The sequence below is a fragment of the Triticum dicoccoides genome, chromosome 4A (assembly GCF_002162155.2).
Source record: "Triticum dicoccoides isolate Atlit2015 ecotype Zavitan chromosome 4A, WEW_v2.0, whole genome shotgun sequence".
NCBI lineage: Eukaryota > Viridiplantae > Streptophyta > Magnoliopsida > Poales > Poaceae > Triticum > Triticum dicoccoides.
This window is the reverse complement of record NC_041386.1, coordinates 283,439,726-283,464,001: the sequence shown is the minus strand read 5'-3', so window position 1 is coordinate 283,464,001 and position 24,276 is coordinate 283,439,726. Positions and strand designations below refer to the sequence as shown.

Sequence of the window (24,276 nt, the reverse complement as noted above, 5' to 3'; positions counted from 1 at the left end):
GGGGGGGGGAGATGATGCGAACCATCCTATGGTCATCCCCATGTACACTACGACTACTCCCCATGACCCAAGGAGACATAAGACAAGACCTCAAGCATACGCCATTAGACACAAGGTTAACTCGCTCCTCTCCGAACCTTCACTTTCCACATGTGAGACATGGCTACTACCTCAAATGTATGTGCTATGCATGATCGGGAACCTAGAGAAAGACCATGAAGCAGCTAGGAGCATTGTACAAGAAGGCGAGAAATCGGAGCAAGAGAAGGAGCTGCCAGAAAGCTACAGCTCTCGGACGTCCGACGATCACCAGACGGCCTACGATCTTCGGACGTCCGACGCCTGGAGACTTCACCAGCCAGAACAACTACAGCCGAAGGCCAAGTCTACAGCGCCCGAACGACCACCAAACACCGGACGTCCGACACTCATCAGCGCCTGGACGTCCGACACTCATCAACGCCCGGACGACCGACCCCGACTGGAAATCCGGCGCTACCGGACCAGAGCCAAAACGTCGAAAGTCTGGCCTCCTCCGAAAGACTGGACCCTCGCAAGCGACCGGACGACCGACACCCGTCGGACGTCCGACGCCTGTCTGCGCACAGCTTCTGACTCGAGGCCCATGTACCCGTTTCGCCCCTCACTTACCCCTTCGTGACTCTACACTATATATACTTCTCCACCTCCACCATTTTAGGGTTAGCATTGGTTTATCTCATTTTGTGAGGTAGAGTTGTGCTCATCCACTTGACACTTTCTCCATCGGAGACCACGGCCTCTACGAAGAAGATCCCCAAGTGGATTCAAGACCCCTCACGGGAAGACCTTCAAGACCTCCTTCTAAGGGGATGAACTAGTTACCGTGTATCTTTCCTTTGTTGTCTTTGGATCTTTGTGACCTCGTGTGTGTACGGATCTAGCACATGTGTGATCGTATCTTGTTGATTTGAGTGTTTCCTCTCGTTCCCCTCGTGTTCGTCGTGGGAATCCCCTCCATTCGTGAAAGATCGACCTAGATCAGGTTAGCCCCGCATCAAAGTGGAAGAAATGATGCATTAGAGTTTCCTTCGGGGTGGAGTGCACATCAAGCAGTTAAAATTATCCTCAATTATTCTGTAATGTATGTGTTTCAGCATATTCCTGGTATTCAGCCTATCAACCATCAAAAGCCACACAAAAACTTTCCACTTCATATTTCAGCTGGACTTCCAAATCCATAGGAACACTTAGGGTGTGTTTGGTAGTATGTATGGACCTAGCCTAGTTGTTCTCATGTCATACATACTGAGTGTAGACATGCTGAGTCCATGCAGTTGCTGTTGTTTGGCAGTGATGTATGCGTTGAGACATGCTGAGCTGAGATTTTGTTTGGTAGCCTGCATGTGTTTAGACATGCTGAACAATTTCAAATTCTGAATATTTTTTTTGAATGATGAACAAAATCGAAAAAATCTCAACACAAATTTAAATAAAATTTGATATTCTAAACTTTTTTGGAAAATTAAAATAAATTTTGAAATTCTTTTTTTAATTTGAACATATTTGAAATTACGAGTTTTTTTTGAAAATTTAAACAAAATTTGAAAATTTTATAAAAAAAATAAAATTCTATTTTTTTCAAAATTCAAACAAATTTTGATTTCCTTTTGAAATTCCGAACATTTACGATTTTTTTAGAAAAATTGAAATTTCAAATATTTATTGAAAATTCAAACAAATTTTGAAATTATGATTTTTTTTTTGAAAATTTAAACAATTTTGAAATTCAAACTTTTCATTTTTTTCTGAAATTCTAAGGTTTTTCGAAAATTTAAACAAATTTTGAAATTCTGATTCTTTTTGAAAAAATAAACATATCTGGACGTGGTCTGGTCGGTGGGGACGAGTGTCAGGGCCAGCATAGCTGCCTCGATGCACCCTGTCTGGGGTGCATGAGATGAGCATGGCTGAGGCCACTTTTATGCATCAGATGAGCATAGCTCAGATGAGCCCATGCACCCTACCAAACAAGCAAAAGTGGGTCGGATTGGGAACTTTTGCCCTCATGCACCCTCCATGCACCCTACCAAACACACCCTTAATCTGCCTGAGCACCATTGAAGCAACAGGAGTACAACCTTGTAGAAGAAAATGATTTTCCCCAAATGCATATCTAGACATCATGATTCTCACTGCTAGGGTTGACCTGTGCACTCAGGTCCTGAAGATGCTGAACCTCTTGCCTGGCCTGCAGGAAAAGAGGGGCCTGCAAGGAAAGAGGTAGGTGAAAAATCTCACTTACAGTGTTTGCTGAGAGCATGTCCAGAACAAATATATCCTCAGCCCTAGCAAAAGAGTAGGCTCTGGGGTGTGAGTCAGAAGCATATCATCTTGCCACAAGTCTTTCCAGAAAAGGACAATATAACCATTGCCAACATCCACTTTAGTGACTCCTCTGTAGTCATCAGGTAATTAAGACACATCTCTCCACCAAGACGAGCTAGCATGTGGTATTTTATCCTCGTAATACGTTGCCCAGATGAGTTGCAGCCAAGGCACGTCCTCTCTGTTATACTCCCTCCGTTCCAAATTACTCGTCATAAAAATGGATGTATCTAGAACTAAAATACATCTAGATACATCCATACCTGTGACAAGTAATTCGGAACGGAGGGAGTAGAATTTATGTAGGTATTTGAGCAACAACCCCTGATTCTGTATTTTGATGTTGATAACTCCCTAGACTATCGTTATCTTTGGGTTGACACACCACATCCCAGGCAGCAAGAGACTTACATTTCATTCCATCACCAGTTTTCTTTCTCTAGAGGCATCAACTTGTACAAATGCTCAACTATTCTTGGTTGTACTGAGAGTACACATCGCATAAATGGCCAAGGAGGTAAGCACCGAGTTCATCAAAGTGAGCTTGGCCCCATAGAAGAGCAGACACGTCATGGTGGCGAGCCTTCTCTCCATGGAAGCTACCAACGGCATAATATTAGAAACAGTGGGTCGAGTAGTGCCCATGGGTAAACCCAGATAAGTAAACTAGATCGAGCCAAGCACACATCCAAAGATACTGGCTAGATAACTCTAGCCTGGCACCACATTCAAAGGGATCGGAGTGGATTTCTGGAAGTTGATGTGGAGACCAATGGATGTTACATATTTTACCAAGATCTATTTCATACGGCTAGCTTGAACAAGGCACAGCTACACCAACATCACCATAATCATATCATCGACATACTGAGTCACTAGGAATTAGCATCAGCCGATGGAATGAGTAATTTGATCCAGTCATTCATCAACTCTTGATCACCGTCTGCAAGAGATCAGCCGCAAGCACAAAGATCAACGGCCAGAGAGGATCACCCTGTCGCACTCCACCATTGCAAACAAACTGTCTGCTAGGGGTGCCATTCAATAAAACAGATGACTTGCTAGAGGAGAATATACCTATGTTTTTAAAGCGTCCCTAAGGCGACGCCTAGGCGTCGAAGCGCTCCCCCTCCGCTTTGGAAAATCGACCGCTTTGGGCGCCTAGGCGTCCAAAGCGCCCGCCTAGGCGTCGCCTAGGCACCAAAGCGCCCCCCCTCCCTAAGGCGGTAAGGCGTCGCCTTAAAAACATAGGAATATACACTTGATCCTGCCTAACCACTTCTCATAAAACCCCATGTGCTTCATAATGTCAATCATTGGTTCATGCTCAATCATGTCAATCGCTTTGGCAAAATCCAACTTAAGAATAATAATCTCTCTCAGACATTGATGAATAAATTTGAACGCCCATGCCAGATAGTCTTGGATCGTGCGCCCTTTAAGGAGGCCATATGGGTTCCTATGAACAATGCGTAAGATCACTTTCTGAAGACGGTTAGCAAGAAGCCTCGTGATAATCTTCATACAACAGTTAAGCAATGTAATAGGACGAAAGTCGCTAGCAGTTTCTGATGAATGGGTCTTGGGAATCAAGAGTAATAAGCTCGGCATTAGGCACTCAAGGTCAAGATGTCAGCATGAAAATCCATGCAAAGCTGATAGAAGTCTTGCTCAATGAGGTGCCAGCAAGATTTCAGAAAACACCCATTGAATCCATCTGGGCCCAATGCTCTATCCGAGGGCATCTCCTTCACAACATTGTCAATTTCCTCATGCATGAATGGAATAGAGAGGTCCTCAAAGCCCATCCACTCTTGTCATGACCGAAACCAAATCAAACAGCATATTAACCGGATCAGACTGACCAAGTCTTTCCTTGAAAGCCTGAAACAGAATAGCCTCCTTTCCAACATGGTCTGTCACTACAGTGTTGTCAGGTAGCTGCAGAGAAGCAATGGAATCAGAACGATGTCGTTCAGTTGCTATTGCATGAGAAAATTGTATTACCATCTCTGAACTGAAAGTGTCGCACCATACAACGTTTTTTCCTATGGCTGCTTATAGTTCAGCAATCTTACAGATGATTTTTCATAATAGCCCTGAAGTTACATTCAGGTGTGGTGAGTTCCCTTCTCTCTTCTAGGTCATCAATTTCCAGCAGAGCCCAATTGGTGTTTTCAATAAGCAATTGGTGTTTTTAATAAGCAACTATAAATGGGAAATACCTCTACTCCAATGTTTGAGAGTATATCTCAATCTCACTAGGTTTTTATGAGCAAGGCAGCTAATTTTTTGCAAAGCAAGGTTTGGACCAGGAGGAATGCCCCACTTCATGAAAGCCATGATGATCCACCCAGAAGTTTCCGAACCTAAAAACTTTGCTTTTTGGCACTGCAGATTCAATAGACTACAAAAGGCACGTGAACTGAAACTGGTTTGCACTATGGCAACACTATTGTATTAGGATAACTAGAGGTCCAATTAACAGAGGTAAAATACCAGTCCAGTTGCTCAAGAGGGGGCAAGTTCTGCATGTCCATGTAAACGATCTACCGTTGATAGGCAATTCCATAAGGGATTGGGTGCGGATGAAATCATGAAACAAAAGCATATCATTGGCATTACCTCCAGGTTTATTACGATTTTCAGGGCTAAGGATGAAATTAAAATCACCTAGGAGCAGTCAGTCCTCATTATCTGGGATATCAAGATCAAAAAGCCTGAGGTAAAAAGCTCCCTATCCAAGCCACCACAAGGGCCATAGATATTCACCAGTTTCAAGGAAGTGTTTGATTGTGTAGAGGTAAAATGCACACCCAGCGCAAAGGATTCAGTAAACACACTAACCCCATCGAAAACAACACTATTCAGCAGAGGAGATAAACTGATCAAATCTCTTAGGACATGACTACTTAATAAATGATCGATCAAAAGACTAGCGCTTAGTTTCTTGCAAACAAACGATAGCACAACCGCTTATATCAATAGCATTTCAGGTAGCTAGTTGCTTATCGTCAGAGTTCATTCCCCGAACGTTCCAGCAAAGGACGTTCCAGTTCTTGAATCTTGGCATGGAACTACTTGGGGGAGGACAAAGATGAGCCATCCTGAAGACTGGCTAGCAGCTTCTTCAGGGAGAGCTCCTCGGGAGGGACATCACACATCCTGGTGCCAACATTCTGCATAGTGACAATGGTGGTAGGAGGAATCCAATCACGAACGGCAGACTGAACACCAGTTGAGCCAAGTAGGGCAGTCTTGGCCTTGGCAGGTGGCCTAGCAGCCGACACGTTCTTGTCATTGACCTTGGAAGCAGTTACTTCCTTATGAGTCAGCTGGTTGACCTTGAAGCCATCATATCTGGTCGAACTAGAGCTGCGCCTAAGGTATGTCGTGTCAACATGGAGCTGCTCATTGTGTTCCGCATTCTGCAGTGCAGTCCAAAGAGGAGCAACCACGACAGGCTCAGAGGTCTGAACACCAACAGCACGCTCAACCACATGTTCAGAGACATGCGTGGGAGAGTTTAGGTTTGACAGTTGGACCAAAACTTCTTCCCTTCGCTTACTTGGGCTATCAAGAGGCCCAACAAGACCAGTCCCCTTTGTAGAAGCCCCTTGATCTAAAGTCCATTAAAAACGACCACTCGCGTTGAGAGGCCCGGGACAGTTCAAATTGAAAGTGTTGCCTCCATGAGCTGGCAAGAACTCCAAGTAATGAGTAGCAGACCGCCAAACATCAAAATCCAGCACAAATCCATCAACCAAGCGAGTGCCAAAGCAGAAACCAAAGCTATGGTTCTCAGGACGAATGTTGTTAATAATAGCCAAGCAAACACTATCAACTTGTGTTCTGATAAGGGCAAATGGGTTGAGAAGGAAACATGCTCCCCCAGAACAGGTGCGGCTGTGATAAGAGGAGTGTAGATTAATTTTATCATACAGCCAATCCAACCCAACAGAGGTACATCAAACAGAATCATGAGTGTTGAGGATGCACCTCCAGCCCTGACAAAAACTAACTGCGCATTGTACACACCATTAATAAAATTGTCAGTTGCATCTTCCACCTCAGCATATTCAGACCAGACATCAGAAAGATTGTCCTGAATGTTGTACCTATAATATCCAAAGAACCTTCTAAAGCTAAAACCAGTATACTAAGGGGGATTACTGGCAAAAAAACAGCCATTGTCCTGCACACCCTCATGATCCCATGGAACAGCATTCCAGGCTGCCTCTGCCTGAATTATTTGTGCCTCCGTTGCATCAATCCTAGCCTACTGCATGGGCATGCAATATGGTAATTCATACGGATGAGGTGATGCGTTTAGCAGTGGGGGGACATCTTCATTGTCAACCACGCCCGGTGTGATGTTCTTGCCATTAAGGACATACACAGGAACATGCCAAGATCTCCCCAATCCAGGAAGCAAACCCCACACAAGTGAGCAGCAGACTATGGGGGCATAGACTTATTATGCCTACGGCGAAGCCAAAGTTTCCCAAATTTTGACACGGCTTTGTGAACGTAGTGATCTGTCTAATAGTCAAACGGGAATGCCAGAAACACAATCCAAGCCTCATACTCAAAAGCAGGTGTTCTCATTCCAGTCCTTGATCATGCGGGAGTAAAGAAAGCGATGAATCTTCAGTGAATGGGTGGGGGCTCTCTCTGATCAGATTATAACGGATATTGACATCCTCAAGTGCAATACAACCGATTCCAAACGGATAAACAAAATCATCAAGAACTGCAAACTCAAAACCATCCCTAATAATGTGGCACACCTCAGCAAGCCTAAAACCGAAAAACCCTTCTGATGGGGGTGTAGAAGTGCATGCTCTAGACAATGCAACCAAAAGACCAATCTAAAGGAAGAGACTAGGCAATACATTTATACGTTAACACTCCCCCTCACGTGTGGCTCCCTCAGGCCTAAACGTGGACCGAAAGTGGGCCAATTTAATTGCGCCAACCGGGTTTTGAACTCAAGAGCTCTTGGCTCTGATACCATGTAGAAGTGCATGCTCCAATGCAACCAAAAGACTGATGGAAGAGACTAGGCAATACATTTATACGTCAACAGGAGGGTTGACTGTCACCAGCTATCATGGTTGACAGGATGGTCGTTGACCACCATGATGTGCCTCCAGACGCGAAGATCAGGCCCTCTCTCATAGTGAGAGCTCACCAGAGCAAACTCGAAGGGGCGCACCGAGAAGTTCATCATCGGAGCAATGAAGCAGCAAGTAGGTGTCTCTTCGCCGGCGGGTGGATGATGTGTCGATGTTGTGGCGGCGGTGGCGGCGACGGCGATGGTGGTTTCTAGGCGCAAGAAGTAGAGCTTGGGGGTTGTGGAATTAGCTGCGTCAGAGCGGCAAGGGACAATGGGAAGGTGCTACGTCAGTGCAACTGGGGATTCTCTATTTCATCACAACCCAAACTTTCCTCTGTGGATAACCCCTTTTACAATTTATTAAATTCATAACAGAATGGATATTTTTGGCGTCACAATCCCTCTTGATCCTGTGCCTATGTGAACCAACCTTATGATATTTGCATGACCATATGAGTCAAGGTTGCAGCGATTCAACATGAAGCAAGGAATCATGTAACGTTCCAACTCCAAGACGTAAGCAAGCAAGGAACATCGTTCTTCTCAACATTATTGACCTGGGCACCACGATCGGTGACAAAAAGCCTCAAAATTTGAGATCACACACACACACAGGTAGCGGTGATAGATCTCGACTCCCATGCACAGCCCAAAACACTTGATCTAACACAACAAAAAGGCAGGGATGTAGTAAAACGAAGGAGGCGTGTCTCGACCTGCCGATCCAGAAGGAGAGCGACGCGCCAAGGATTTTGGCGCAGAAGACGCAAACAACGCCAGGGAGGAACCCGAAGAAGAGCGCAGCGGCGCCCTCGAAGAAGATGGCGTAGGGTGGGCATAGCGCGAGCGTGAGCGCGTGGGCCGCGACGTAAGCGGGTGCCGCCCAGGGCCCCAGCGCGCCCCTCCCGCGCCTGAACACCGCGACCGCCGCCTCCACGTCCCAACTGTACCGCCGCCCCGCTGACACCGCGACTGCCACCGCCGCGAACGCCAGCAACCCTCGTGCCCACCCGTTGGTCGTCCTCGCCATTGCTGCCGGTCGGTGGTGAAGCCGCTGCTTGGAGCAGCGTTTGCTGTGTCTGTGAAACGCCGCGACGGCGAAGGCGTGCGGCGAGAAAGCAACTAAAATGGGGCACTGCCGCAGCCGCTGGTGACGTTGTTTGGCCGCCATGGACGGTCAGATCGGAATCTCACGGTTTGGATCCCGCTAGAGGCATGGACATGGTTGATAAAATATATCTTAAGTTTTTGCATGTAATTTAGAGATGACAAAAAAACTTAAGATGTATCTTAAATTTTGTCATGATCATCTTTTAGCCTTATGTTCAATAGTAGTTATTTTTAAAACCGTGGTGAGACATATTGTGTTAAAAAATCATCTCTTAAATAAGAGAACACAAACATTTTCTTATGATTCTTCTCTCTTCCATCTCATCATGTATCCTACGTGGGCACTTCTAAGATAGCACTATTTTACATGTCATATGCCATCAAACAAATAGAATAAGAGCAACACCAATCACCTTTTTTTTCATTGATAGAAGGAGAGTTGTAGCATGGGGTTACAAACACTTACAAAGCCATGTGCGTAAGTAGGCATGGTGGCAAGCGAAAGAGCAGAAAAAAGAATGGGGGGTTGCTCAGCCCCCCAACAACTAAGTGTCGGGGTCCGGTGGCGCCAGCCTTAGCCCATAGGCGCACCTCGTCTTTGATGATGATGAAGATGTGGGTGACCGAAGGTCGGTCGTCATCGAATATGCATCCATTGCAATGCTTCCAAAGCCACCAAGCGGCGAGGATCATTAGCGATGACAGGCCCTTACGAGATGATGCCGGAACATGGTCGCAACCGCCCACCATGTGATGCGAAGCATCCTACGGTCATCCTCATGGCCCTATCTTTAATAAAACTTTTGAAGTGCATTGTGACGCTAGTGGTAACTGTTGGGGAACGTAGCATGCAATTTCAAAAAAAATCCTACGATCATGCAAGATCTATCTAGGAGATGCATATCAACGAGAGGGGGAGAGTGTGTCCACGTACCCTCGTAGACCGAAAGCGGAAGCATTAGGTTAACGCGATTGATGTAGTCGAACGTCTTCGCGATCCAACCGATCTTAGTACCGAATGTACGGCACCTCCGTGTTCTGCACACGTTCAGCTCGATGACGTACCTCAAACTCTTGATCCAGCAGAGGGTCGAGGGAGAGTTTCGTCAGCACGACGGCGTGGTGACGGTGATGGTGATGTGATCCGCGCAGGACTTCGCCTAAGCACTACGACGCTATGACCGAAGGAGCAAACTGTGAAGAGAGACGCCGCACACGGCTTGGAACAATTGTTGCGTCTCCAAAGGGTGCCCTGCCCACGTATATAAAGGAGGGAGAGGGAGGAGACCTGCCCAAGGTGGCGCACCATAAGGGGGGAGTCCTACTAGGACTCCCAATCCTAGTAGGATTCGGCCCCCCTTCTTTTCCTTCTCATGGAGGGAAAAGGGGGAAAGGTGAGGGAGTAGGAGAAGGAAAGGGGGTGGTGCCCCCTTCCCTAGTCCAATTCGGCCTCATCCCTTGTGGGGAGTCCACCAACCGCTTGTGGGCTGGTTAGCCTCCCTCCTATGGCCCATATGGCCCATATCTTTCCCCGAGGGATTCCGGTAACCCCTCCGGTACTCCAGTATGTACCCGATACACTCTGTAACCCTTCCGGTGTCCGAATACTACCTTCCAATATATCAATCTTTACCTCTCAACCATTTCGAGACTCCTCGTCATGTTCGTGATCTCATTCGGGAATCCGAACAAACTTCGGTCACCAAAAACACATAACTCATAATACAAATCGTCATCGAACGTTAAGCATGCGGACCCTACGGGTTCGAGAACTATGTAGACATGACCGAGACACATCTCCGGTCAATAACCAATAGTGGAACCTGGATGCTTATATTGGTTCCTACAAATTCTACGAAGATCTTTATCGGTCAAACCGCAATAACAACATACGTTATTCCCTTTGTCATGGGTATGTTACTTGCCCGAGATTCGATTGTCGGTATCATCATACCTAGTTCGTTCTCGTTACCGGCAAGTCTCTTTACTCATTCTGTAATGCATCATCCCGTAACTAACTCATTAGTCATATTGCTTGCAAGGCTTATAGTGATGTGCATTACTGAGAGGGCCTAGAGATACCTCTCGGATACTCGGAGTGACAAATCCTAATCTTGATCTATGTCAACCCAACAAACAACTTCGGAGACACCTGTAGAGCATCTTTATAATCACCCAGTTACGTTGTGACATTTGATAGCACACAAGGTGTTCCTCCGGTATTCGGGAGTTGCATAATCTCATGGTCATAGGAATATGTACAAGTCATGAAGAAAGCAATAGCAATAAAACTTAACGATCATTATGCTAAGCTAACGGATGGGTCTTGTCCATCACATCATTCTCTAATGATGTGATCCTGTTCATCAAATGACAACACATGTCTATGGTTAGGAAACTTAACCATCTTTGATTAACAAGCTAGTCAAGTAGAGGCATACTAGGGACACTCTGTTTTGTCTATGTATTCACACATGTACTAAGTTTTCAGTTAATACAATTCTAGCATGAATAGTAAACATTTATCATGATATAAGGAAATATAAATAACTTCTTTATTATTGCCTCTATGGCATATTTCCTTCAGTAACAGCATAGGCGGCGTGTTAATGCAAGAGAAGCACCCAATCACATACGTTAGCGAGAACTTTCCGGAGCGCAACTTAATTATCCCATTTATGACAAGGAGTTATATCTACTCCTAATTGGGGAGTTTGTACGTAGCATCGTTAGGACTCCCCTCGATCCCCCTCCCCCCGCCCACCGAACGCCCCTCCCCCACATGCCTGATTTTTTTTCTACTCCTTTTAGAACCAAAAAAATCGGTAGCCCATTGGTTTTTATTCAACCAAAAGAAGGGAATCGAATTATTTTCCTTCTTTACATAACATCGGATTCTTTTCCTTTTTTACATAACATGTTTTCCATGTATAGCAGAAATCATATCATAATTCATGATCAAGTTGTAGTCTTTCTGCGTATACAACCTAGACCTTCCACATATCAAGTTGTAGTCTTTCCATGTATACTGCCAAAACCTTCCTAATGGACGTCCCGTATTTGCGAGCCAGATTTCGCCTCATTTGGTGATGGCATCCCCATCCCTACAAACGATGATAGGGTCGGGCAACGATCTCTGGAAGCGACGACCGGATAGAGAGTCGATCTCTTGAAGCGATGACATGATCGGGCGACGATCTCTGGAAGCGACGACCCCTCCCGACGAGCCAGAGTTTGCCATGGGAGGTGAAGCCACATGTGAAAGTGCAACTATCCGTGGGTGGTTTTGGTAATTCCTAACAACATATAGCTCATTGAGCTAATGCTATTTCAAGATAAATATTTCAGGAAAGCTCAATGATTTCCATGGATTAGAAAATGGACCCCTCACAATGCTAAGGACAAAAGGATTGGCTCAAGCTCAAAGCACAAGACTCTACATTTCTCATTTTAGTGAACCAATATCACATTGAGTCCATAGGAAAAGCCAATACTATCAAGAGGGGGTGAGGTGTTGCTGTAACACCCACGATGCGGCTATATCTCCAACGTGTCGGAGCACGACTTAGAGGCATAACCGCATAGTAGGCATGTCGCAAGAGGGGTAATCTTAACACATCCCATGTACTGAATATGAAAGGGGTAAAGAGTTGGCTTACAATCGCCACTTCACACAATATATAAAATATAGCATTATATCATCCAGAATACAATCAAGGTCCGACTACGGAACCAAATAAAGAAAGACAACCCCTAATGCAATAGATCCCCGATCGCCCCGACTGGGCTCCATTACCGATCAACTGGAAACGAAACAACACAACGAACAAGATCTTCATCGAGCTCACATCTAAGCTGGGTTGCGTCACCTGCACTGGTAATCATCGACACCTGCAACTGGTTTTGGAAGTAATCTATGAGTCACGGGGACTCAGCAATCTCATGCCCTCGCGATCAAGACTATTTAAGCTTATGGGTAGGAAAAGGTAGTGAGGTGGAGCTGCAGCAAGCACTAAGCATATATGGTGGCTAACTTACGCAAATGAGAGCGAGAAGAGAAGCAAAGCACGGTCGTGAACTAGAAGTGATCAAGAAGTGATCCTGAAACTACTTACGTTCAAGCATAACACAAGAACTGTGTTCACTTCCCAGACTCCGCCGGAAAGAGACCATCACAGCTACACGCGCGGTTGATTCATTTTAATTAAGTTAAGTGTCAAGTTCTCTACAACCAGATATTAACAAATTCCCATCTGCCCATAACCGCGGGCACGGCTTTCGAAAGTTCAAAACCCTGTAGGGGTGTCCCAACTTAGCCCATCACAAGCTCTCACGGTCAACGAACGGTATTCCTTCTCCTAGGAAGACCCGATCAGGCTCGGAATCCCGGTTACAAGACATTTCGACAATGGTAACAAGACCAGCAAAGCCACCCGGATGTGCCGACAAATCTAGATAGGAGCTGCACATATCTTGTTCTCAGGGCACACTGGATAGGTCAAGCTACAAGTAAAACCAACCCTCGAGTTGCCCCGAGGTGGCCCCGCAGGCTGCCTGGTTCGGACCAACACTTAAACAAGCACTGGCCCGGGGGGTCAAAATAAAGATGACCCTTGGGTTGGCCGACCCAAGGGAATGGTAATAGGTTGTTAGGCAAATGTAAAACCAAGGTTGGGCCTTGCTGGAGGAGTTTTATTCAAAGCAAACTGTCAAGGGGTTCCCATAACACCCAACCGCGTAAGGAACGCAAAGTCAAGGAACATAACACCGGTATGACGGAAACTAGGGCGGCAAGAGTGGAACAAAACACCAGGCATAAGGCCGAGCCTTCCACCCTTTACCAAGTATATAGATGCATTAATTAAATAAGAGATATTGTGATATCCCAACATATCCATGTTCCAACATGGAACAAACTTCATCTTCACCTGCAACTAACAACGCTACAAGAGGGCCTGAGCAAAGCAGTAACATAGCCAAACAACGGTTTGCTAGGACAAGGTGGGTTAGAGGCTTGACATGGAAATATGGGAGGCATGATATAGCAAGTGGTAGGTATCGCGTCATAGCAATAAAGCGAGCAACTAGCAACCAAAGATAGAAGTGATTTCGAGGGTATGGTCATCTTGCCTGCAATGTTCTCAGAGAAGACGAAAGCTTGATCCTCGTAAGCGTACTCAATGGGTTCCTCGATCACGAACTCGTCTCCTGGCTCTACCCAAGGCAAGAACACAAGCAAAGGAAACCACAATCAACCACGGTGCAATGCGCAAGCAACATGATGCAAAACATGGCATGATATGCGGGATGTGATATGCAATGCATATGCGAGCTCCGGAAGGAAATGATTGAACCAGGCCTCAAATTGGCAAACCAAGAGTGCCACTGGAAAGATGAGTTGATTTTGGTCGAAATCGATATAAAGATCACCGGAATCGGATGCACGGTTTGCAAATGGCAAGCAAAACAAGAATGGCACAATTCTGCGATTAACAGCACGATGCCATCTAGAATGCAACAAGAAACTAAGCTACTGCACCCCAACATAGCAACAAAGCACATGGCAGTGATCTACTCAAGATGCTTGACAAAATATGAACACTGAGCTACGGCTAAATCACACAAGAGAAGGTTCAAACAAGCATGGCAAAAGTGCAAAAGATATCAGCATCACAGACTTAGTGAAAATACTAACATGTCAGGAACTAACATCAGGAAGCAATGTTTAGAGTAAGATAACAACATGCTACAGGAACATAACATAGCAAACAAAGGCATGGCATGAATCTACTCAAAGCATATAACAAAAGTCCCTTAGTGATCAAAAGCCAAAAGGGCACAGAAAATATGATGGCACCCATGTAAACATAGCAAGTTTCGTTAACAGATTCAGACTTAGCAGAAAACTGGACATGGCATAAACAAAATCATGAAGGCACGTTTGCGAGCTCGATTCACTCAACATAATGCATTGCATGACAAGATAAGCATAGCAATAGCAAGAAGACATGATCAAGAAGCTAACCATGGCAAGAACAATCTCATAGCATGCATGGATCAACTACAACGACCTTGGCAAAATTGATTAACACATAAACAATCTGCCAGGAATATTTTATAGCAAATGTAGAGCATTGAGTCATGCTAGGGCCCTCCATAAATGCAAACAGTGGCATGGATGGATAGAGCATAACCATATGTATAAATCATCCTTACTGAACATACTCAAAAGAGGCATGGATCTCACTCTAGCAACATGAATACATGGCATAAAAATAACAGCAGAGCAAAGACTTAGTTAAATTCTAAGTCCTTGAAATCAGCAATAACACGAGAGCTACTCTGCATGCTTGTGGTAGTCACCACATTGATCACAAAAATACATGGCATACACCCCTGTAAATATGGCATGGCATATCCCAAAACACATGTAGAGCTCATGCTCATATGCAGCACACAATAATCATGGCAAAAATGACAAATGCTCATAAACTGATAAGAATCAACACCTAACATTTTATAGCACTCTTGCATCAACTATTTGGGCATCAAGATGGACTCAAACAAGCATGGTGCAATGGAACAAAATAAAGAACACATCTAGATGAACATTTTGATATCTAATGCATGCAAAACGGAGTAGCGAGCACAAAGTTATGGCATGATGAACAGAGGCACAAAATTGCACAAATCTGGGACTTGGTGGAATTTTCACCTCCGCGAAAGTCAACGCGGGACGAGGTGGTTCCGGGACGGAGAAATCCGAGGTGCGGGCGACGCGTTTAGTTGAGATCCCGGTGGATCTGGTCCAGTTTCGTCTCCGACGAGGCGCGGAAGTCGAGGCGGCGTCGGGGACGGGCAGATCCGGCGGCAGCTTGCCGTATCCGGGCGAGGGCGTGGCGCGCGGGGAGGCATGGTTCACCGACGACCAGAGGAGATGGCCGGAGAAGGTCCGGCGGGCGTCGGTGGAGGCGCGCGGCGCCGGGTGAAGACCGCGGCGGACGATGATGGAGGCGGGGCGGCGCTCGCAGGCGGCGGCGACCTGAGCAGCGGCAGGGAGCGGTGGAGAGAAGCGGCGGCGGGGCGGTGCGCAGTGGTGGACATGTCCGGCGGAGTTGGACGCGTCCGGCGCGGAGGGGAAGGTCGGATCTAGGGTTTGGACCCGAAATTTCTGAGGGAGAGACATATTTATAGGTAGAGGGAGGTAGGAATGTCCAAATGAGGTGCGGTTTTCGGCCATGCGATCATGACCGAACGGCCGAGAAGATGGAGGGGGTTTGGATGGGTTATTGGGCCACTTTAGAGGGGTGTTGGACTGCAACACACACGAGGCCTATACGGTTCCTCGATTAACCGTCTGAGTATCAAACGGACTTCAAATGGCATGAAACTTGACAGGCGATCTACCGGTGGTGTACCAAGGCCGCTTGGAAATCTCGGTCCAATCCGAGAAAGTTTAACACCCGCACACGAAAAGAGGCAAAAGGGGGCGCCAGAGGACATAGGAGTGTCGGATTGCAAAACGGACAACGGGGAAAATGCTCGGATGCATGAGACGAACACGTATGCAAATGAGATGCACATGATGACATGATATGAAATGCATGACACGCAAACAAATGACAAGGCAACAACATCGAATAACTGGAAGACACCTGGCACAACGGTCTTGGGGCGTTACAACACTCCACCACTACGAGAGGATCTCGTCCCGAGATCTAGGATGGCACCGGAGGGAAAACGGAAGAGGAAGATAAGAGGTAAAACTAAGTTGCTTCTTTGACAAACGAGTGAATCCAAGAACCTTGAGAGGTTGAACAACTTGAAAGAAGGAATACGACGGAGATGAACAAAGTTTATAACTCTCCATTAGAAAAGGGGAACAAGGAACATAACGAGAACCTTTGTAGGTTGAAGGACGTAAGAAAAGTGTTGCAATGGACAAGAAGTGTATGCAAGCACTCCGGTTGAAACGAGATGTACAAGGAACGATAAAGATCAATTACGACAACACTCCGGTTAGAAAATGAAAGGTAAAGAATATGAGCTTGGCAAAAAGAAAGCACTTGGATGAGAGTCCGGTTAGAAGAGGAATGATAGACACAACACTCCGGTTAAAACAAGATAGAGAAAGAATAAGAATAATATAATTTGGACAACACTTCGGTACAAAAAAGAAGGAAAACTTGATAAGATGAAAAGAGATTGAAGGAATGACACAACAGTCTGGTTGAATGGATAAGCAAAGGAAAGAACACGATCCTCACCATTTGAGATGATGAGAGAAAAGAGCAACATCACAATGCCTCCGGAAGAAATGAAAGAATGGAATGGAATGGACGGAAGGAAACAAGATCTTGAGAGAGCACGCTTACAACAAATGCTAGAATAGATTCGTTGGATTATCAACAACGAAAGGATAAACTTGATGTGGGCTTATGGAAGACATCTCAAAATTATGAGATGAAATTCTGCCACTAACAAAAAACAATAGATTGGATTGATATCAACAAGGAGATGAGAAGCTTATTTCACCGGGAGGATAAAAGAAGAACTTGGGTCATTTATGAGCACCATAAATAGCAACAATCCTTAGGGAAGGCTTTAGGTGAAATTTATACCAAGATAACTCCATGGAAGAAAGTGATGGGTTTAAATACCTCATTCTTGTGAATGAAGAATGATATATTACCACCTCAAAAAATAAGGGAGAACAATTGCACTCCGGATTACAAGAAGAAGAAAACTTGAGCTCCTCTAAAAAGAATCTCAATGAACACTTCGAGAAGGAATTAAATCCTTGATGAACCATCATGTAGAGCCTCCATGAAGAACTCCGATAACAAAAAGAAGATCAAACGAAAGAGAAGTTAAGAATATAAGGTGAATCCTTGCAATGATTTAGATGAATCTTCGTGGTGATATAATTGCGAGAGCTTGGAACTCTTTGAAAAGAAAAGATAAAGCATCTCGAACCGAGAATGTGATATGATGAACCACTCTAGAAAGCAGGAATTGAATTTACTCAATGAAACAAGAATAAGAATTACATTATGCTTATCCTTCACCAATTAAATTGATGACAAGCAACAGACTGCATACAACTTATTCTTGTAGAAAGGATTAAGATAGATATAGTGCAAACTTGAGAAGGTCTTCAACGAACCGCCGGTATGATTGGAAAGAACAAATGAATTGATATGATAAAGAAGGAAGAGAGATCTTGAACGAACCACTGTAAGAATTGAAAATGAACGAAGTAAAGGGATGAATCACCGGTAAGAATTAGAGAACGAATGAAGATACTTGAGGGAATTTAGATACAAGAGAACGAAGAGACCACGAGCTGATTAGAGGATATTTGAATGAAGCACCGGTAAGATTTGGAGAATGAGAGCTGAAAGCTGAGAATGAGTAATACTTCTGAACTGATGACCTTCGGAGGAAAGAAATGAAAACAACTCATGAAATGCTCCAGATGGATGGAAGAATTCTCACAATCGAAAAAAAATTATGAGAGGATGGCATCAAGATAGAACCACAAATCTTTGATAGAAGGGAACAAGATTTAAGGGAAAACTCTTCTTCGATCTTCAAAATCTGAGAATGACGACGAGAAACACCACCATGAATTATTGAGATACTCCGGGATGACGAATTTAAAGGTTGAGCCAACGGTGATAAGAATTTGACAGATCTTGGAGAAAGGCATTTGACTAATGATAACTCATTCTTACGTCAAATTTTGAAAAGAAATTTGAGGATAGCCTCGGGAAAATAAGAAGAGTCAGGTAAGATCCTGGAAAAAGACCTGTGGGTTAGGGCCCACTCAAAAGAAACACCTTTGGAATTATTTTGAAAAGAGATCGCACCGGTTGAATTAAATGGCTTGAGTAAGATAAGACCTCGAAATAACTTGAACGGATCTTGAATGACAAGACGAGCCTTCTGAGATATCTTCAGCACTCTGGAACAATTGAATAGCAAGCGGGGAATGATTAAGAGGTGCACCGACATGAGAAAGCATTTGAAACGAGGAAAGGAATATGATCAACACTAAAAGCTTGAATTGAATCCACCGGAGAAGAAAAGAATGACGAATGATGAACTTGAAGCTCTATTAGTATCTTCATAAGAAACACCGGATAAGAATATTGACGTAAAAGAATGGAGAGACTTCATAGCAATAAAAATGGATACTAGATTAAGATATATGAGTCCTTGTAGAAAAAAGGGTGGGAGGGCTGGAAAACAAATGCAACTTGGGGACAGATGAAATGAACAATGTTGGGAAAACCGAGAGGTGATCTTGCGGATGTTGAAATGATCAGATCCACTTGAAGAGGAGACACCAATTGGTAGATAGAATTGAGATGACAACCTCGATGATCAAGAAGGATTAGTATTCACATAGAAATATGAGAACACCGCTTAGGGAAGGTATGGAATCAACACTTGACATTGAAGCAACTCGAATACCACAACTCAAAATAAAACAAAGGATTGGCTTGCAGAAAAAGCCAGAACAAACATATGATAGAGATTTCGTCCGAAGTTTTCATGGTGGGCCCACACGGGCTCGATCGTACAGCACCATCATGTACAAGGCAGTGCACATGACATACGAAGCGTCCCCGAGTCAGCATAGCCAAGGACTCTTTAAGACACAACGAGACCACTTTAAAACCAACCGTGGATAGGCGGACCACTAGACGTCGAACCCCAATCTCATATCATGCATCTGTCGGAAAGATATCCTAAGGGCTACTTGAATTCCCACTTATAAACTCCCGAAACTTTCTGGTTATGCAATCAGGTGTTGGGGATATAGGGGAAGCATAATATCTCACCCAAACTAGCAATTCCTACATCCAGCTGTATCCATCCTTCAACACATAACCAAGAAACCTTCGGAAATTATTAACCTCAACCTTCGAAAAGCATCCGTTATACGAGTTATGGCAATACTCCCGAACTCCCGCCCTAGTACTGGGTGGCGTCGAGGTTATCTCACCAACAACTGCATAAAAGAGAATTTCGATGTCGGCGAAACTTAGGTATTCCAGAACTGCAACGATAAAATTGTGACGACAACACCTCGGAGCTCAACTCCCCGGGACACTGGCACAACCCCTAAATGTCAGGAGGCACCAAGAACAATGTTCTCGTCACAAAACCATCGGAACGATTCCAAGATACCCGCGTGATCATAAATTTTTTAGTGAAAATTGAGGAGAGAAGAGTCAAAACTCTACGTCAGGAGGCTTCACCAGAGCGACGAAGGGACCAAGGAGTAAAAAGAATCCTACTCTCCGATATATATAATCCTAAGACTCAAAACATTTTGTTATAGACTCAACAGCATCAGCGATTCGATGAAGAAGGGGGCTCCTAAGTCGGGGAAGGCTCTGATACCAACTTGTAACACCCACGATGCGGCTATATCTCCCACGTGTCGGATCACGACTTAGAGGTATAACCGCATAGTAGGCATGTCGCAAGAGGAGTAATCTTAACACATCCCATGTACTGCATATGAAAGGGATAAAGAGTTGACTTACAATCGACACTTCACACAATACATAAATATGGCATTACATCATCCATAATACAATCAAGGTCCGACTACAGAACCAAATAAAGAAAGACAACCCCTAATGCAATAGATCCCCAATCGCCCCGACTGGGCTCCACTACTGATCAACTGGAAACGAAACAACACAACGAACAAGATCTTCATCGAGCTCCCATCTGAGCTGGGTTGCGTCACATGCACTGGTAATCATCGGCACCTGCAACTGGTTTTGGAAGTAATCTATGAGTCACGGGGACTCAGCAATCTCACACCCTCGCGATCAAGACTATTTAAGCTTATGGGTAGGAAAAGGTACTGAGGTGGACCTGCAACAATCAGTAAGCATATATGGTGGCTAACTTGCACAAATGAGAGCGAGAAGAGAAGCAAAGCACGGTCGTGAACTAGAAGTGATCAAGAAGTGATCCTGAAACTACTTACGTTCAAGCATAACACAAGAATCGTGTTTACTTCCCGGACTCCGTCGGGCAGAGACCATCACAGCTACACACGTGGTTGATTCATTTTAATTAAGTTAAGTGTCAAGTTCTCTACAACCAGATATTAACAAATTCCCATCTGCCCATAACCGCGGGCACGACTTTCGAAAGTTCAAAACCCTGCAGGGGTGTCCCAACTTAGCCCATCACAAGCTCTCACGGGCAATGAAGGATATTCCTTCTCCCAGGAAGACCCGATCAGGCTAGGAATCCCGGTTACAAGACATTTCGACAATGGTAAAACAAGACCAGCAAAGCCACCCGGATGTGCCGAAAAATCCCGATAGGAGCTGCACATATCTCGTTCTCAGGGCACACCGGATAGGTCAAGCTACGAGTAAAACCAACCCTCGAGTTGCCCCGAGGTGGCCCCGCAGGCTGCCCGATTCGGACCAACACTTAGACAAGCACTAGCCCAAGGGGGTTAAAATAAAGATGACCCTTGGGTTGGCCGACCCAAGGGAAGGGTAATAGGTTGTTAGGAAAATGTAAAACCAAGGTTGGGCCTTGCTGGAGGAGTTTTATTCAAAGCGAACTGTCAAGGGGTTCCCATAACACCCAACCGCGTAAGGAACGCAAAATCAAGGAACATAACACCGGTATGACGGAAACTAGGGCGGCAAGAGTGGAACAAAACACCAGGCATAAGGTCGAGCCTTCCACCCTTTACCAAGTATATAGATGCATTAATTAAATAAGAGATATTGTGATATCCCAACATATCCATGTTCCAACATGGAACAAACTTCATCTTCACGTGCAACTAACAACACTATAAGAGGTGCTGAGCAAAGCAGTAACATAGCCAAACAACGGTTTGCTAGGACAAGGTGGGTTAGAGGCTTGACATGGCAATATGGGAGGCATGATATAGCAAGTGGTAGGTATCACGGCATAGCAATAGAGCGAGCAACTAGCAATCAAAGATAGAAGTGATTTCGAGGGTATGGTCATCTTGCCTGCAATGTTCTCAAAGAAGACGAAAGCTTGATCCTCGTAAGCGTACTCAACGGGTTCCTCGATCATGAACTCGTCTCCCGTCTCTACCCAAGGCAAGAACACAAGCAAAGGAAACCGCAATCAACCACGGTGCAATGCACAAGCAACATGATGCAAAACATGGCATGATATGCGGGATGTGATATGCAATGCATATGCGAGCTCCGGAAGGAAAATATTGAACCAGGCCTCAAATTGGCAAACCAAGAGTGCCGCTGGAAAGATGAGTTGATTTTGGTTGAAATCGATATAAAGATCACTGGAATCGGATGCACGGTTTGCAAATGGCAAGCAAAACAAGAATGGCATAATTCTGCGATTAACAGCACGATGCCATCTAGAATGCAACAAGAAACTAAGCTACTGCGCCCCAACATAGCAACAAAGCACATGGCAGTGATCTACTCAAGATGCTTGACAAAAGATGAACACTGAGCTACGGCTAAATCACACAAGAGAAGGTTCAAACAAGCATGGAAAAAGTGCAAAAGATATCAGCATCACAGACTTGGTGAAAATACTAACATGTCAGGAACTAACATCAGGAAGCAATGCTTAGAGCAAGATAACAACATGCTACAGGAACATAACATAGCAAACAAAGGCATGGCATGAATCTACTCAAAGCATATAACAAAAGTCCCTTACTGACCAAAAGCCAAAAGGGCACATAAAATACGATGGCACCCATGTAAACATAGCAAGTTTCATTAACAGATTCAGACTTAGCAGAAAACTGGACATGGCATAAACAGAATTATGAAGGCACGTTTGCGAGCTCGATTCACTCAACACAATGCATTGCATGACAAGATAAGCATAGAAATAGCAAGAAGACATGATCAAGAAGCTAACCATGGCAATAACAATCTCATAGCATGCATGGATCAACTACAACGACCTTGGCAAAATTGATTAACACGTAAACAATCTGCCAGGAACATTTTATAGCAAAAGTAGAGCAAGATTGAGTCATGCTAGGGCCCTCCATAAATGCAAACAGGGGCATGGATGGATAGAGCATAACCATATGTCCAAATCATCCTTACTAAACATACTCAAAAGAGGCATGGATCTCACTCTAGCAACATGAATACATGGCATAAAAATAACAACAGAGCAAAGACTTAGTGAAATTCTAAGTCCCTGAAATCAACAATAACATGAGAGCTACTTTGCATGCTTGTTCTAGTCACCACATTGATCACAAAAATACATGGCATACACCCCTATAAGTATGGCATGGCATATCCCAAAACACATGTAGAGCTCATGCTCATATGCAGCACACAATAATCATGGCAAAAATGACAAATGCTCATAAACTGATAAGAATCAGCACCTAACATTTTATAGCACTCTTGCATCAACTATTTGGGCATCAAGATGGACTCAAACAAGCATGGTGCAATGGAACAAAATAAAGAACACATCCAGATGAACATTTTGATATCTCATGCATGTAAAACGGAGCAGCGAGCACAAAGTTATGGCATGCTGAGCAGAGGCATAAAATTGCACAGATCTGGGACTTAGTGGGATTTTCACCTCCGCGAAAGTCAACGCGGGACGAGGTGGTTCCGGGACGGAGAAATCCGAGGCGCGGGCGACGCGTTTGGTTGAGATCCCAGTGGATCTGGTCCAGTTTCGTCTCCGGCGAGGCGCGGAAGTCGAGGCGGCGGCAGGAACGGGCGGATCTGGCGACAGCTTGCCGGATCCGGGCGAGGGCGTGGTGCGCGGGGAGGCGCGGTTCGCCAGCGACCGGAGAAGGTGGCCGGAGCAGGTCCGGCGGGCGTTGGCGGAGGCGCGCGGTGCCGGGTGAAAACCGCGGCGGACGACGAGGGAGGCGGGACGGCGCTAGCAGGCGGCGGCGACCGGAGCAGCGGCAGGAAGCGGCGGGGCGGCGCGCGGTGGTCGACATGTCCGGCGGAGTTGGACGCGTCCGGCGCGGAGGGGAAGGTTGGATCTAGGGTTTGGACCCGAAATTTCTGAGGGAGAGACATATTTATAGGTAGAGGGAGGTAGGAATGTCCAAATGAGGTGCGGTTTTTGGCCACGTGATCGCGATCGAACGATCAAGAAGATGGAGGGGGTTTAGATGGGTTATTGGGCCACTTTAGAGGGGTGTTGGACTGCAACACACACGAGGCCTTTAAGGTTCCTCGATTAACCGTTGGAGTATCAAACAGACTCCAAATGGCACGAAACTTGACAGGCGGTCTATCGGTGGTGTACCAAGGCCGCTTGGCAAATCTCGGTCCAATCCGAGAAAGTTTAACACCCGCACAAGAAAAGAGGCAAAAGGGGGCGCCGGAGGACATAGGAGTGTCGGATTGCAAAATGGACAACGGGGAAAATGCTCGGATGCATGAGACAAACACATATGCAAATGAGATGCACATGATGACATGATATGAAATGCATGACACGCGAACAAATGACAAGATAACAACAACGAATAACTGGAAGACACCTGGCGCAACGATCTCGGGGCGTTACGGTTGCTTAATGAGTTTCTTGCTCAAAATGCTTAGTGATATGCTCCAAAGCCTTCAACTACTTTCTCATACCCACATATGTCCCAAACCAAAAGTTAAACTCAGCCC

The 24,276-nt window shown here is 45.2% G+C and overlaps 1 protein-coding gene across 1 annotated transcript in view; it reads right to left on the bottom strand.

The window, feature by feature from the left end:
* LOC119285792 overlaps positions 1-8,682 on the bottom strand; it is a 30,276-nt gene extending 21,594 nt beyond the window's left edge. Inside the window, 1 exon segment of the mRNA XM_037565123.1 lies at positions 8,203-8,682. Coding sequence (XP_037421020.1) covers positions 8,203-8,657 — 455 coding nt within the window. The 5' untranslated portion in view covers positions 8,658-8,682.
* Between the last annotated feature and the right edge of the window lie 15,594 nt (positions 8,683-24,276).